General features: G+C 47.7%; 1 protein-coding gene across 1 annotated transcript in view; it reads left to right on the forward strand.

Annotated features, from left to right (window-relative positions):
• Window positions 1-11905, forward strand: part of LOC309684815 (E3 ubiquitin-protein ligase TRIM36-like) — a gene marked incomplete at both ends in the record, with an annotated part of 212212 nt that extends 200307 nt beyond the window's left edge. Inside the window, 7 exon segments of the mRNA XM_082500674.1 lie at window positions 7197-7343; window positions 8423-8518; window positions 9454-9707; window positions 10359-10416; window positions 10420-10483; window positions 11025-11318; window positions 11604-11905. Coding sequence (XP_082356800.1) covers window positions 7197-7343; window positions 8423-8518; window positions 9454-9707; window positions 10359-10416; window positions 10420-10483; window positions 11025-11318; window positions 11604-11905 — 1215 coding nt within the window.
• Window positions 11906-12644: the final 739 nt, after the last annotated feature.

The following is a 12644-nucleotide window of genomic DNA, read 5'->3' on the forward strand; positions in this document are numbered from 1 at the left end:
AATTTTTCGAAAGGAACCACAAGAATGAAGCAGGAGGCTTGGTTTTGGTTTGAAACACTCAACTGTCTCCCCTTTTAGTAAATCCTTCCAGACTCACGGTGTATACAATACAGGTGACATTACAGGTGGTTTTATTTGGGTAGGGGAAAAAAAACCTCCTCCAAGTCCGTGTTTTTAGGGCTGTGCCTGAAGGAGGAGACATGCAGAGGTGTGATGCTCGTTGGCTCGCGTGGCCGCGGGGATGGGTGATGACTGGGAGGACGTAAGGGAGCTCTCCTCACCTGGCCCCAACTTGTACCTTCTTCTTCTCGCTAAACAGAGACACGACGAGGAGGCGGTGATGGACCAGGGAAGAACGAGCACCGTTGCCAATATTCAGTATGAGAAGGAGGAGCTGGAAGGTGAGTTGGGAGAGGTGGCACCAGCCCCACGCGTTTTCCCGTTGCGCAAAGTCCCTGCCGCGTCCTGTGCTCAGTGTACGCATCACCTGCAGCAAAACGTGGCGTGCTTCTAAATAAACAAGCACAGTTATTTTCACATTTTTTTTAATGTTGTGGCTTTTAGACAGAGGGGAAAAAGCCCCCGCGGCATCTGTGGTGTGAGTGTTGGCCACGGAGCTGGGCAGTTCCCAGCTTGTTTTCTCAGAGGCTGCTCTTGGCTTGGAGAGGTCAGGAGAATAATTTGATGGCTGCAGACACAGGGCTGTGATTTTCTTTTTTTTTGTTCCAGACTTCATTATCACGGGACTAATTGGATCTCCTCTTGTCGCCTTGTGCCGACAAAGATTTTAAAAATAATTACCTTCTGTGGCTGCTTAATGAGCAGGTCTGAGTGTTGTCCAGCCGAAGCTGGAATTTGAGACGAGGGTTGATACTTTCAGGGCACTTTTAGGTGACCCGGAGCCATCGCTTGTTGTTGCTCTGTTGTTGCAAAGTTAGAGTAAAACAGGCTTGGAAAAAGGGACGGGTCTCTGACATTCAGGAATGCAGTGAAACTAAAATGAAGAGAAGTTGGTGTTTCCTCCTGGGATGGCTGTGCTGGTTTAATCATGGCAGCGGCGTCAACCGTCTCCGCAATATCGAGAGTGATGAGAACGCTGCTTTTTTTGCAGGCCACCACACCCTGTCCGTGGGCATGCGGATGCCGCTGGTGAGGCAAAGCCACCGGCACCACCGACCCCACCGCCAGAAGCATCGGAAGAAGGAACGGGAGGACTGTGCCCCGATGGAGCAGGGCTACCACTGTAAGTCCCGCCGCAGCATTCATGAGCCTCCTCGGGGCTGCGTGGGTGCCGGGGTCCTCTGCAAGCAGGTCCGTGTGGCTGATTGGTGTGGTTTGCTGTTCTTCTGAGGGAAAGTGGCATTATTTGGGAGGCAGTTGAAGGCATAATGGATTGAGGCTGGTCTTCCTTAGAGGGATCCTCCCTTTAAAAATGGAAACGTGGGGAAGGAAAGTGGCCCATCCTTATGCAGAGGTGGAACAGATGGTTCTCCTTCTCCATGGCTCTGTGCAAGCCTGGCCAGACCCGGGGGAGAGGGGCCAGCCCAATATTTAGGGCTGAACTGGTGCCAATCGATGGCCACGTAGGGCTTGCTCCAGCGTTCGCTGCCGTCTTCCACGTCCTCCTCAAACTTCAGCCACCTGCGGACATCGGGCACGATCAGCCCCATTGCAAGAAAACAGCAGCTCTGTGGAAAGGGACCTGGGAGTCCTGGTGGACAACAGGATGACCATGAGCCAGCAATGTGCCCTGGTGGCCAAGAGGGCCAATGGCATCCTGGGGGGCATCAAAAAGAGTGTGGCCAGCAGGTGGAGGGAGGTCATCCTCCCCCTCTACTCTGCCCTGGTGAGGCCGCATCTGGAGTACTGCGTCCAGTTCTGGGCTCCCCAGTTCAAGAAAGACAGGGATCTGCTGGAGAGGGCCCAGCAAAGGGCTACGAAGATGATTAGGGGATTAGAACATCTTTCATATGAGGAAAGGCTGAGGAACTTGGGTCTCTTTAGTGTAGAGAAAAGAAGACTGAGGGGGGATCTTATTAATGCTTTCAAATACTTAAAGGGAGGATGCCAGAGGGATGGGAGGAGTCTTTTTTCAGTGGTGCCCATTGATAGGACGAGGGGTAATGGGCACAAGCTTGAACATAGGAAGTTCCATCTTAACATGAGGAGGAACTTCTTCACTTTGAGGGTAGTGGAGCACTGGAACAGGCTGCCCAGAGAGGTTGTGGAGTCTCCCACTCTGGAGATGTTCAAAACCCGCCTGGACGCTGTCCTGTGCAACCTGTTGTAGGTGACCCTGCTCTGGCAGGGGGTTGGACTAGATGATCTCCAGAGGTCCCTTCCAACCCTGACTATTCTGTGATTCTGTGTTTTTTTTGTATGCCTCAGTTTCTCCTGGGGCTAAAATGGGAGAAGGAGACTTCTTTTTAGCAATGGAAGTTACTCTGTGCTTGCGATTGTCCTTCCTCAGCCAAGAAAACTTAACGTGGTCTTCCACGAAAATGGTTTAATTTTTTTTCCTTCCTCCAGGCTCTTTGGAGGTTTGATCCGGGATGTGAAGCGAAAAGCCCCCTGGTTCTGGAGTGACTTTCGGGATGGTCTGAGCCTGCAGTGTCTGGCGTCCTTCCTCTTCCTCTACTGTGCCTGCATGTCCCCCGTCATCAATCACCTTTGGGGGACTGCTGGGGGAGGCGACCAACAGCCACATAGTGAGCACCTCTCTCTGTTGGGTGGCACGAGGGAGGACAACACTCATGCAAAAGTCCTTGCTGCAGTGAATTTGCACTTGTGGTTTTCCCTCTAATGATTTAATTACTCGCTGCTGCCTCTCTTCCCTGGACAGAGTGCCATGGAGTCGCTGCTGGGCGCATCCGTGACCGGCGTGGTGTATTTCCTCTTTGCTGGCCAACCTCTCGCCATCCTCGGCAGCACCGGCCCCGTCCTCGTGTTCGAGAAGATCCTCTACAAATTCTGCAAGTAAGGCTGGCTGCTGCGGCCAGGTGCTGCGAGCGCCTTCAGAAGAAGGCAGGGATGGAGAAAAGATGTTTTTCTTAGTGGTAGTTGGTAGATTTAAGTTGTCTTCTGTGTCACAGACATCACGCGCTGCTGCTTTAGTATGTGACGGTGCAGGAGCCCTCGGTCTCTGAAGGATGGATGGGTGGTTCAGGGTTTTTAGAGTTAAAGTGAAAGAGCAGGAGGAGGAGAAACCACAAGGATATGGATGCCCGAGATGGGCTGCCCAGGGAAGATGAGACAAATGACTCTGGTTTGGGAATGAGGGAAGATTTGCTTTCCTCTCAGTACAAACTCGGGCACTTTTTTGCATGTTTTTTGCTGGAAGTGGAAATATATTTTACCCACATATCCAAACAGTTCTCTGGTCAAATGTTTTGATGATTTTTGAAAAAGCAGGAGCTTTTCAGGCAAAATGGATATTTCCCATGACAGTCTTTTTGTTGTGGCAACTGTGATGGGAGATTAACCTCTCTTATTGCAATTAAATTTATTATGAAGCCCCAACTTGCTGGCAGCAGGTAACTGGGTGCAAACCCAGCCGGTTTCGCTGTTAGGGCATCGGGGTGATGTGGGAGAACACCACCTTCCACAACAGGGACCTGACCTCAATTAGCCTCCGAGGCATTAACACAAGGTAATTGTTAAAGAATGATAATTCAATAATTGGCCTCTCCTCCTGCGGGCCCACACCCTGCGCCGCAGCCCCGAGGCTGTCTGTCGTAGGACGTGGAAACTGCATTTACCATGCGCAGCCTTGACACGCTCCTGAATTGCTGCCGACTTTCCCCAAAGGAAGGCACGGCTCGGAGCCTCTTGCTGCCCTTTCCACCCTGTATTTTCTTTTGCTTTCCCAGGGACTACGCACTCTTCTACCTCTCTCTACGGCGTGCATTGGGCTGTGGACCGCCTTCTTCTGCATGGTGCTGGTGGCCACTGACGCTAGCTCTTTGGTGTGCTACATCACCCGCTTCACCGAAGAAGCCTTCGCCTCCCTCATCTGCATCATCTTCATCTATGAGGCTCTGGAGAAGCTGAGTCACCTGCGAGAGGCCTACCCTGTGCACACGCACAGCAAGCTGGACTTCCTCACCATCTCCTAGTGGGTTTCTTCCTCCTAAAGTGCCGCTGCCCCTTGGCAGGAGCTCAGGGCTGCACCTCCATCGCCTTCCCCTCACCTCTGTCTTGGCTTCTCTCCTCCCAGCTGTAAGTGTGAGGCACCGACCCATCCCAGCAACGAAACCCTGCAGTTCTGGGAGAGCAACAAGATCAATGTGTCTGGCATCACCTGGGAGAACCTCACGGTGACTGTAAGTGCCCCGAGTCACTGCTTCCTCGTGCCGCGGCCGTGGCGTCCAGGGGCACTGGCCTGGTGCAAAGCTCAGAGCCCTTCAGGTGATGATGGGCTTCCAACTGTGCCAGTGCTGCTCTGAAAAGTCGTTATTTCAGTCTAAGGTGTGGGTTTAACCCCCTTGGGCCTGGGAAGGAGAGTCCACCTCATCCCTGACATGGTGGGCAATAACTGTTATCCTCAGGACAGCGGTTCTGTCTGGGAGCAAGGTTCAGTGGGTGCTTTGGTTATTGGAGAAGTTGGAGGACTTCAGTTCATGCTTGAAGGCCATAATTAGCTTCCTTAATTGGTTCCTAGTAACTCCAGGCCTTGCTTTCTTACTCAGCGCTGTCTGAAGGTACGTGCATAAACTTGCATGTCTGAGCAGCTCCTTGGGCCATTGTTGCTGGAAGCAGAGCTCAGGCACAGGGTGGGACGCTCTTATAGACATCTTCACCCCCCTTGGCTGTGTCCTGTGAGCCCGCCCCCTGTGAGCCCGCCCCTGGGAAGGGACAATTTGTCTCTTCTCCTTTCCTGTCACTGTTGTCTTAGCCCTCCTTCCCCGTTCCCTCTTTCACTCTCCCCAAGAGTTTCCAGTGTTTCCTTCCCCTCTGGTGTCTTCTTCAGCCACGGTTACCTGCCGTTCAAGCGGAGGATGTGCCATAGGTCTGTGGTACGGTGTCCCATCACATCTCCTGTCTCCGCTGTCGTGGAGAGTTTCATGGACCTGCCTGTGGACACGATGGCCCCTACACACCTGAAGTCCTCTTCAGGCTGAGAGATCTGGGGCTGTTCAGTCTGGAGAAAAAATGGCTCAGGGAGACCTTATTAAGGTGTCTCAATGCCTGATGGGAGGGAATGAAGGCAAGGGAGCCAACTGTACCTCAGGAGTTCCCAGTGAGTAGACTCGGAAGGTTGTCAAACTCTGGAACCACTGGAACACTGCAACCGCCCAAAGAGGTTGTTAACTCTCCACCAATGGAGATCTTCCAAACCCTCAGGAGTTCCCAGTGAGCTTTGAATTTTGAGGGTGAACAAACACTGGAACAGGTGTCTCAGAGAGGTGGTGGAGTCTCTAATAACGGAGTTATTCAAAACCCACCGAGAGAAGGTCCTGAGCAACCTGCTGTAGCTGACCCTGCCTCAGCTGGGGCTTGGACTACACGGTCTCCAGAGGTGTCTTCCAACCTCACCCATTCTGTGAGTGTAGAGGACAAAAGTAAGACAGAAAGAAATGAGAACAGATCCCCTTGGCCACAAACACCTTGGTCTCCTGTGGAGAGGACCTGTGATGAAGAGAGGAAACTTATAATGAGGAAGGAGTAGCAGAGATGGAGTGTTATGCACTGACTGTAATCCTCCATTTCCCATCCCTCGTGTGCCTCTCCAGGCGGGAGTGAGAAGAAGAAATGCAAATGCAAATGAAGGAGTAATTTGAGCCTAGGGAAAAAAAAAAAAAAAGTGGGGTGGGGGAATGGTCTAAAATATTTAGTCATAGTTTCTGACTATCCAAGTCTACTTGACTTGGCAATGAACTGATAATTTGTAAGTGATTTCCCTGTCTTTGTTTTGACCCATGATCATCTTTCCCCTCGTATCATCTTGAGGAGGGGGAGCGAGTGAGCAGCTTGGTTGTTGTCTGGCTGCTGGTCAAGGTTAACCCACCTTTCATAAACCCGCTTTCATTCACAACCAGACTGGAGAGCACTTTGTAACGTGTGTGGTGGGGATGGGAGAAGCAGATACTGGGCTGATTGTTCTTGAATTCTGAGAGAACTAGACGAGGTAATCTGCTGACCTCTTCGGTCTCTAGCTTGCAGGCTGTAATTCTTACTTACACGAGGAGATGAATAAAAGTGTGCAGTTTCCGTTAGGTGTGACTGTGCACTGCTGTGGAAAAACTGCTTCCACAGACTAACAGCATGACTGCAGTTTTTGGAGATGTCTGCCTGCACAGCTAATTTTCCTGAACATTTCCTTTGTCTTTGGGCTTTTCACCATAGCCTAAGATAACATTTGGAGCTTGAGAGTTGGTTTTGGAGATGGTCTGCAACCTTAGCTTTGAGTGTCCGTGTTTATGCTACTTTATGTGCCTTTTAGATGGCTTTATCTGTTGCACGATCTTGGAGTTGAGCGGCACTTTTTCCCTCTTTGAGCAGTTATTTCAACACGCTCAGTTTTTGAAAGATGAGTTTTAGTGAACACCAGGTTTTTTACAGTGCTGTTTAAGCTGTTGCTGGAATTAGCGCTCAGCATGAGCAACTTGTAATTGGAGTCAGACAGAAAAATTGAAACACTGGGGCCTTTTGTCTTTAAGATGGCTGTGACTGGTGGTGGTGGCTGCGTTTCATTTGTTGCTCCAAGAGCAATGGCTATGTGGCTGGTCAGAGTCTAGCTTAGACCTCAGTCATTACAGTATTATGTCAACTCTTGCTTTAAGAAACAGTTCATAGCTGTTTCAAGAGATGCCGGTGTGAACAGGGTTAAATTTGACAGGGTGGACATGTTATGTATTGCATTTACATCTCCGAACTGGAGTGCGGGGAGCTTGAGGTGTGCAGACAGCTTCAGGGATTAGCAAAATGGTTGATTGCAGTATGGAGGCTATGTGATGTGTACACAGACATTGCTACAGGTTCACTCACTGTAAACCTGGTGAAACTGTTTGTTTTCATCTGCTGGCTTTCACTGGCATGGACAAATGTAAAAGGTGGAAGATAAACAGAATATAAAAAATACCCACTGATAAGTCAGACGCTGCTGTGGGATAATTGAGTGTTTTGGTGGTTTGTTGAGCACCTCCGTTTTTGGAAGGACACCTGCATTCTCTCTGCTCTCTTTTTTTTTCTTCCAGATTTTGATGTGTCCAGAACATGAAATGGAGAGGGTAAACATGTACTGTGAAACCTGCAGAAGGCCTGTTTGTCGTCTATGTAAACTGGGTGGATGTCAAGCAAACCACAGAGTAACAACCATAAGCACTGCCTACAAAACCTTTAAGGTAAAAGTAAATACTGTTGGACCTGGCCTTAAGAAGGGGGAAGAGCACTGAGCCTCGGGTTTAAGGGCAAACTTCCCCTGGCAGGATGCCAGGACGTGTGTTTGGAGGACACTGAACGAGTCATGAGGCATGCTGCTGTGCAACATCTGTTAATGTATATATTAGTGTGACATAGTGTGCGGCTAAGAAACTAAACTATATTTTCTATGAGGCTTCAAACAGAACCCCTTAAAAGCGCTTCCACCTTATGTTAGCCAACTGTGCATCAGTACTGACCAATGCAGAAGGTTTAAGAAGTTAATGGTTTACAATCTGGCTTTTTTAAGGCAAGTGTCCTTGTGGCTTGGGTTAGCTTATACTTCAGAAGCACTCCTGAAGAATCTGCATCGGCAGTTATCTGCTGGGACGCTGTATGTTTTTGAAGTTGCAGAGCTGTTGATTCCCTAAGCACCATACAACAGGGCAGACTTGCAAACACTGCTTTGTTATTAAAGAATGATTGCTGCTGCCTCCTCTTCTTCCTTTGCTTCCTCTCTTGCTCACAGGAGAGAAAAAAAAAAAAAAAGCCCATCCCAGCCTGCCTTCTGCTCTTTGGCCTCCTCGCCTGTTTGCAAGGCTTTTCCTGTACAGCTGTTAACTCTTGCAACTAAGGAAGTGCAGAGACACTCCTAAGTTCAAGTTTCCAACCACTCATTTTTCTAGCAAACCTTACTACAGATGAGTTAATAACCTATGAGGCTTTTCTATTAGTTCTGGTAATGTCTTGAAGACTCGTGTTCCTAGCCTAAGAGAGAAGGTGACTGCTGTGGCTGGGGAAGGATGAGCCAGCTGAGGCTGTCACCTCTTCTCCTCAGAGGCTGTGCCACCAGTCCTGCACATGGCAGTGGCCTGATGTCCCGGGCCAGTCATGGCGGGTCACTGAGCAGTTCTCCGCAGGGTTGCTGCTCATAACTGATGGCAGGCTCTTGTCCTCGTAACTACAGAAACTGAGTGCTGGCTGGGTGGCCCACCTGTGCTTGTTGTCAGTTTGGGTGGGATGCCCTTGTTCTGCCTGCCAGTTTGCTGTTTTATTTTAACAGGAGAAGCTTTCAAAAGACATCGAGTACCTCATCAGTAAGGAGAGCCAGGTGAAAGCTCGCATCACGCAGCTGGATCTGCTGCTGAAAGAAACAGAGGTGAGAGTGGCTTGTGGGTTGTCTGGGGATGGACCTTGCAAGGACACAGCAGGGACTCCAAATGGAACAGTGAAGTGTTCCAGATCCTTTGGGTTTTTTTTTTTTTGTTAGCCAGCAAAACCATTTCTGAACAGTTTGTGTTGGTTCTGAGTCACAGACGGTAAGACCTAATCCTGACAGTGTGGGAAATTTGGGCAACCTACAGAGGGAAGTTAAGTTTTGGGTGCTGCTGTGAATTTAATTGACATAAAGCTTATTTGATACCTTACCCAAAGAGAGGTGGGTTAGACTTACAGCTCTTGCATATGAGTGGTGCTGCACAATTTATGCTGTCTGTTTACCTTGAGGATGTTGCAGTGAAGTCAGAATTAAGGGCAAAATCTCCCTGCAGAAGAGTCAGAGCTGGGAGCTCACATACGAGCTGAAAAACGCAATGGCAAAAATTGGCAGGAGCTCCTGGCCCTGCCTGTATCTTGCTGCAGATGGCCTTTGTGCTTCATAGTTCCTTTAATCCAGGGCACTCATCAGAGGTGGCACTACAGGGCATAGGGGAGAAACTGGGCTGGACTCCCAGTTCAGGGTGACTGGGGAAGGTGGAAGAGCACCTAGGTCTTGGGCATGAAGACTTCAGACGCTGACTTGCTTTTACAGTGCTTTCCCATGAACTATTTAGACAAACGCTGTGCGTAACTCAATACATAATCGGAGGAATAATTTCCTGCTCTTTCCTCTCTGTGTTAACGTAGGAGACGCTTACTAGCTTGGGTGCAGTGCTGATTGCATTTTCAGTGTTGAAGAGCATAACAAAGCTCGTTAGTCTTGGCAGTCAAACAGATGACTAGTTTGCTCTGATCTCTTGAACAACCCGAAGTACGTTTCTGTACACAGCCACAGTGCTGTGGGATCCGTCTAAAATGTCTTTTGTTCCCTCCTAGTGCAACAGTGAAAGAGCTAAAGAAGAAGCATCTCAGAGTTTTGAGAAATTATCTCATGTCCTGGAAGAGAAGAAATCCGCAGCTCTTAGGGCAATTGAAGCTTCTAAGAATTTAAGGCTGGAAAAATTGCAAACACAAGCAGAAGAATCTCAAGGGCTCCTGGAAAATAATGGCCTTGTAGGACTTGCTCAAGAACTGCTTAAAGAAACCGATCCATCTTGTTTTGTTCAAACAGCAAAACAACTTCACGTCAGGTATCTTATTAATTATCTTCCGTTTGAGGTACAGGTACTGTTCCAGGGATGTCTGGTCAGTCATATTCTTTGGACACCTGCTAGGAAAGTACTGAATGCAAGTACTTTGTGTTGCAGAGCCTCAGAGGCGGTCCCGGTACCATTCAGTAGAAATTCCTATATTACAGTGTGCGTTAAAAAACAGCCCAGAGGAGGGGCTCTGTCCTGCGCCAACGCCTAGCCTTCTTCAGTAGGACTGCAGTGGAAGGGTAACCCATTCAGCTCACTGATACAGTCCTTTGCTCAGAGATTGCATCGGGTATTTGCAAGTTAATCTAACAGGTCTCTTCTGGCTTTAAACTCTTTGATCTGAATAGTTGCGCTCCATTAGCGCTTCACACCTATTTTGTTCTTTGAATGTAATGCCCCAAATTGTTAAAATGCTCTGCCAACCAAAAGATTCCCTGTTAGTTATCTTTACACTGATGTACAAAAGGCCTTTAAATTTTGCATTTTAATTCTGTCTAGAGAGACAAGTTTCTGGGACACGTGAGTAAGTACCTGAAAAGAGAACTTTTTTTAAAGCAAAACCTAGCGGTTTTGCTTTAAGGAATGCACCCATGTGAATTCCTTTTTCCCTCTTCTGCCATCCCTCTGCTTCTGTGCTTTCAGAATCCAAAAAGCTACTGAATCTCTGAAGAGCTTCAAGCCAGCAGCTGAAACTACTTTCTAGGACTTTGTGATGGACATAGCCAAGCAAGAAGAGATCCTTGGTGACTTGTCCTTCCATTCCAATGGCAAATTATGAGAGCATCACGTCTTTCTTGAGTTATAGCTTTAAGGGCTTCTCTGGAAAGAGGCAAAACTTGTGCAGGGCTGCAGTTGCAGAACTCAATCTTGTGACTTGCATTGTCCCTTCTGCCTCTGTGATTCACAAGGCACTACCTGGCAGCAATGCTAGCTTCAGCTTTGATAAAGAAGCTAAGATGCCATGGCATTCAGAACCAGTTTACATTGGCTTCCAAAATATTGTAGTTAAGTAATACTAGGTCTTCCTAGCAGCTTTTTGTCGTGATTGCATGACAGAAAAGAATAGGTTTTTATATGGTTTTTTAGTTGCCAGCAAAAATAAATAATACAACTTTCAAAGTAAAACCAGAAAGGATTTAAGTGCATGAACAGACCCATCCTCATCTGCACTCTTTGACTGAGTCAGATTTCCCCCCCCCACTGTCCCCCCAGTGCTGTAGCCACTCAACAAAGGGCTTCTGTGTTTAATTCTAAAACAACATGTATCTACATTTGAGGTTTTTTTCTCCTGAATCTCTGTCATTCCAGGTCTAGAAATACCAGAAATCAATGAAGAGCAGAGCAAAATGTACAACAAAGCTCTGATCAGTTGGGAATGCCCTGGGAAGACAGACTCAGCTGATATCTATGTTCTTGAGTATCATAAGCTTAATAGAGAAGAGGAGAGTACAACGTGGCAGGAGATCGAAGTTTGCAGCAAGAGCAAAGTAATATCTGATCTCGATGACGACAGCAGCTATGCCTTCAGAGTTCGAGGATATAAAGGATCCATCTCTAGCCCTTGGAGCCGAGAAGTTATCTTGCGTACGCCTCCAGCCCCAGGTATTGGGTTTTCTTATGTCCACGAGCTGCTGGTGGTGTTAAGAGCTGTAGGTGGTTTCCAGTAGCTCCCAGACTTCTACTACACTGTTACCGGTTGTATACATGTTTAAAAGCACTGTTAACAAACAGGTTAAGTAGGTAGCATACTGAGACTGTGTTAGCTTGCGTAATGTTCCTGGTAGCCTTTAAAAGCGAGGAATTCTAGTGCCAGCGTGACTTAAAATATAGTTTATAAGCACAGAAATACTTAACTAAGAGAAAATTTTTTGGGATGCTGTTTTTCAGTTCTCAGTTTTCTTTTTGATGACAAATGCGGGTACAACAGTGAACATCTCCTGCTGAACTCAGGAAGAACCTCTGTGGAAAGTAGGGCTGGATTTCCTCTACTGCTGGGGTCTGAGCGCATGCAGGCCGGATGCTACACAACCCTGGATTACATCATTGGCGACACTGGGATTGCCAAAGGGAAGCACTTCTGGGCTTTTCACGTGGAAGCCTATTCCTACCTGGTGAAAGTGGGAGTTGTTTCTAGCAACAAGATACAGAAGTTGTTCCATAATACCCATGATGTGACCAGCCCAAGGTAAATTGCAGACTCTTGCTTAATACATGTTTTGTATAAGGAGATGGCTTTTTAAAAAATAAATTAAGAGCGAGCCTGGTCTCAATTAGTATACAAGATGAACCTAAGCAGTGGGAGTGGCTTGAAGGATATAGTGTAAGCAGGTTGTCCTGTTCATCCTCTACTATTAGTAGGAAGATGTTCTAATTGTCCAGAGTCCTATTTTCTTTCTTTCTGGGAAAGAAATCGGGTTTCTACAGATATCAAGATATGTCAGTTAAAGCAAGAAGGTTAAAAAAGAGAAAAAAAAGCATCATTTGCAAGATTGAAGCAATGCTTAGTTGTCAATAGTAAGATTCTGCCTTAATTCCCTTAGCATACTAGGTTTGGCAGCCACTCAGAGGTACAATGTTCACTGTGCATATCTGTGTGTCTTTGCTGTAGCTTGCGTCATGGTGGATTCCAAGTCACTGGCTCATCCCAGGCTATAGATTTGCATATGACACTGGAGTGCTACTGAGCACAAGCCAAAGTGCAGTGGATAAAGCAGCAAAAAGATTTCCAGCTCTCAATTACAGTTGTAGTAAGCCTGGATGTGTCTAGGAACTGCAGGCTGGGAGGCTATCTCCCAGGGGCTCTTAACTTTTTCATGAATCTAACAAAAGTGTTGGCCTTCTGCTGTATAACATACTGAAATTATAAAAACGCCAGTGTCTCAAGCTTCTGAAAGTCAGATGGAGACTTTTTGAAAAATGAGAAATTAG

This window comes from Vanellus vanellus (genome assembly GCF_965231255.1).
Source record: "Vanellus vanellus genome assembly, contig: HAP1_SCAFFOLD_44, whole genome shotgun sequence".
NCBI classification, from domain to species: Eukaryota; Metazoa; Chordata; class Aves; order Charadriiformes; family Charadriidae; genus Vanellus; species Vanellus vanellus.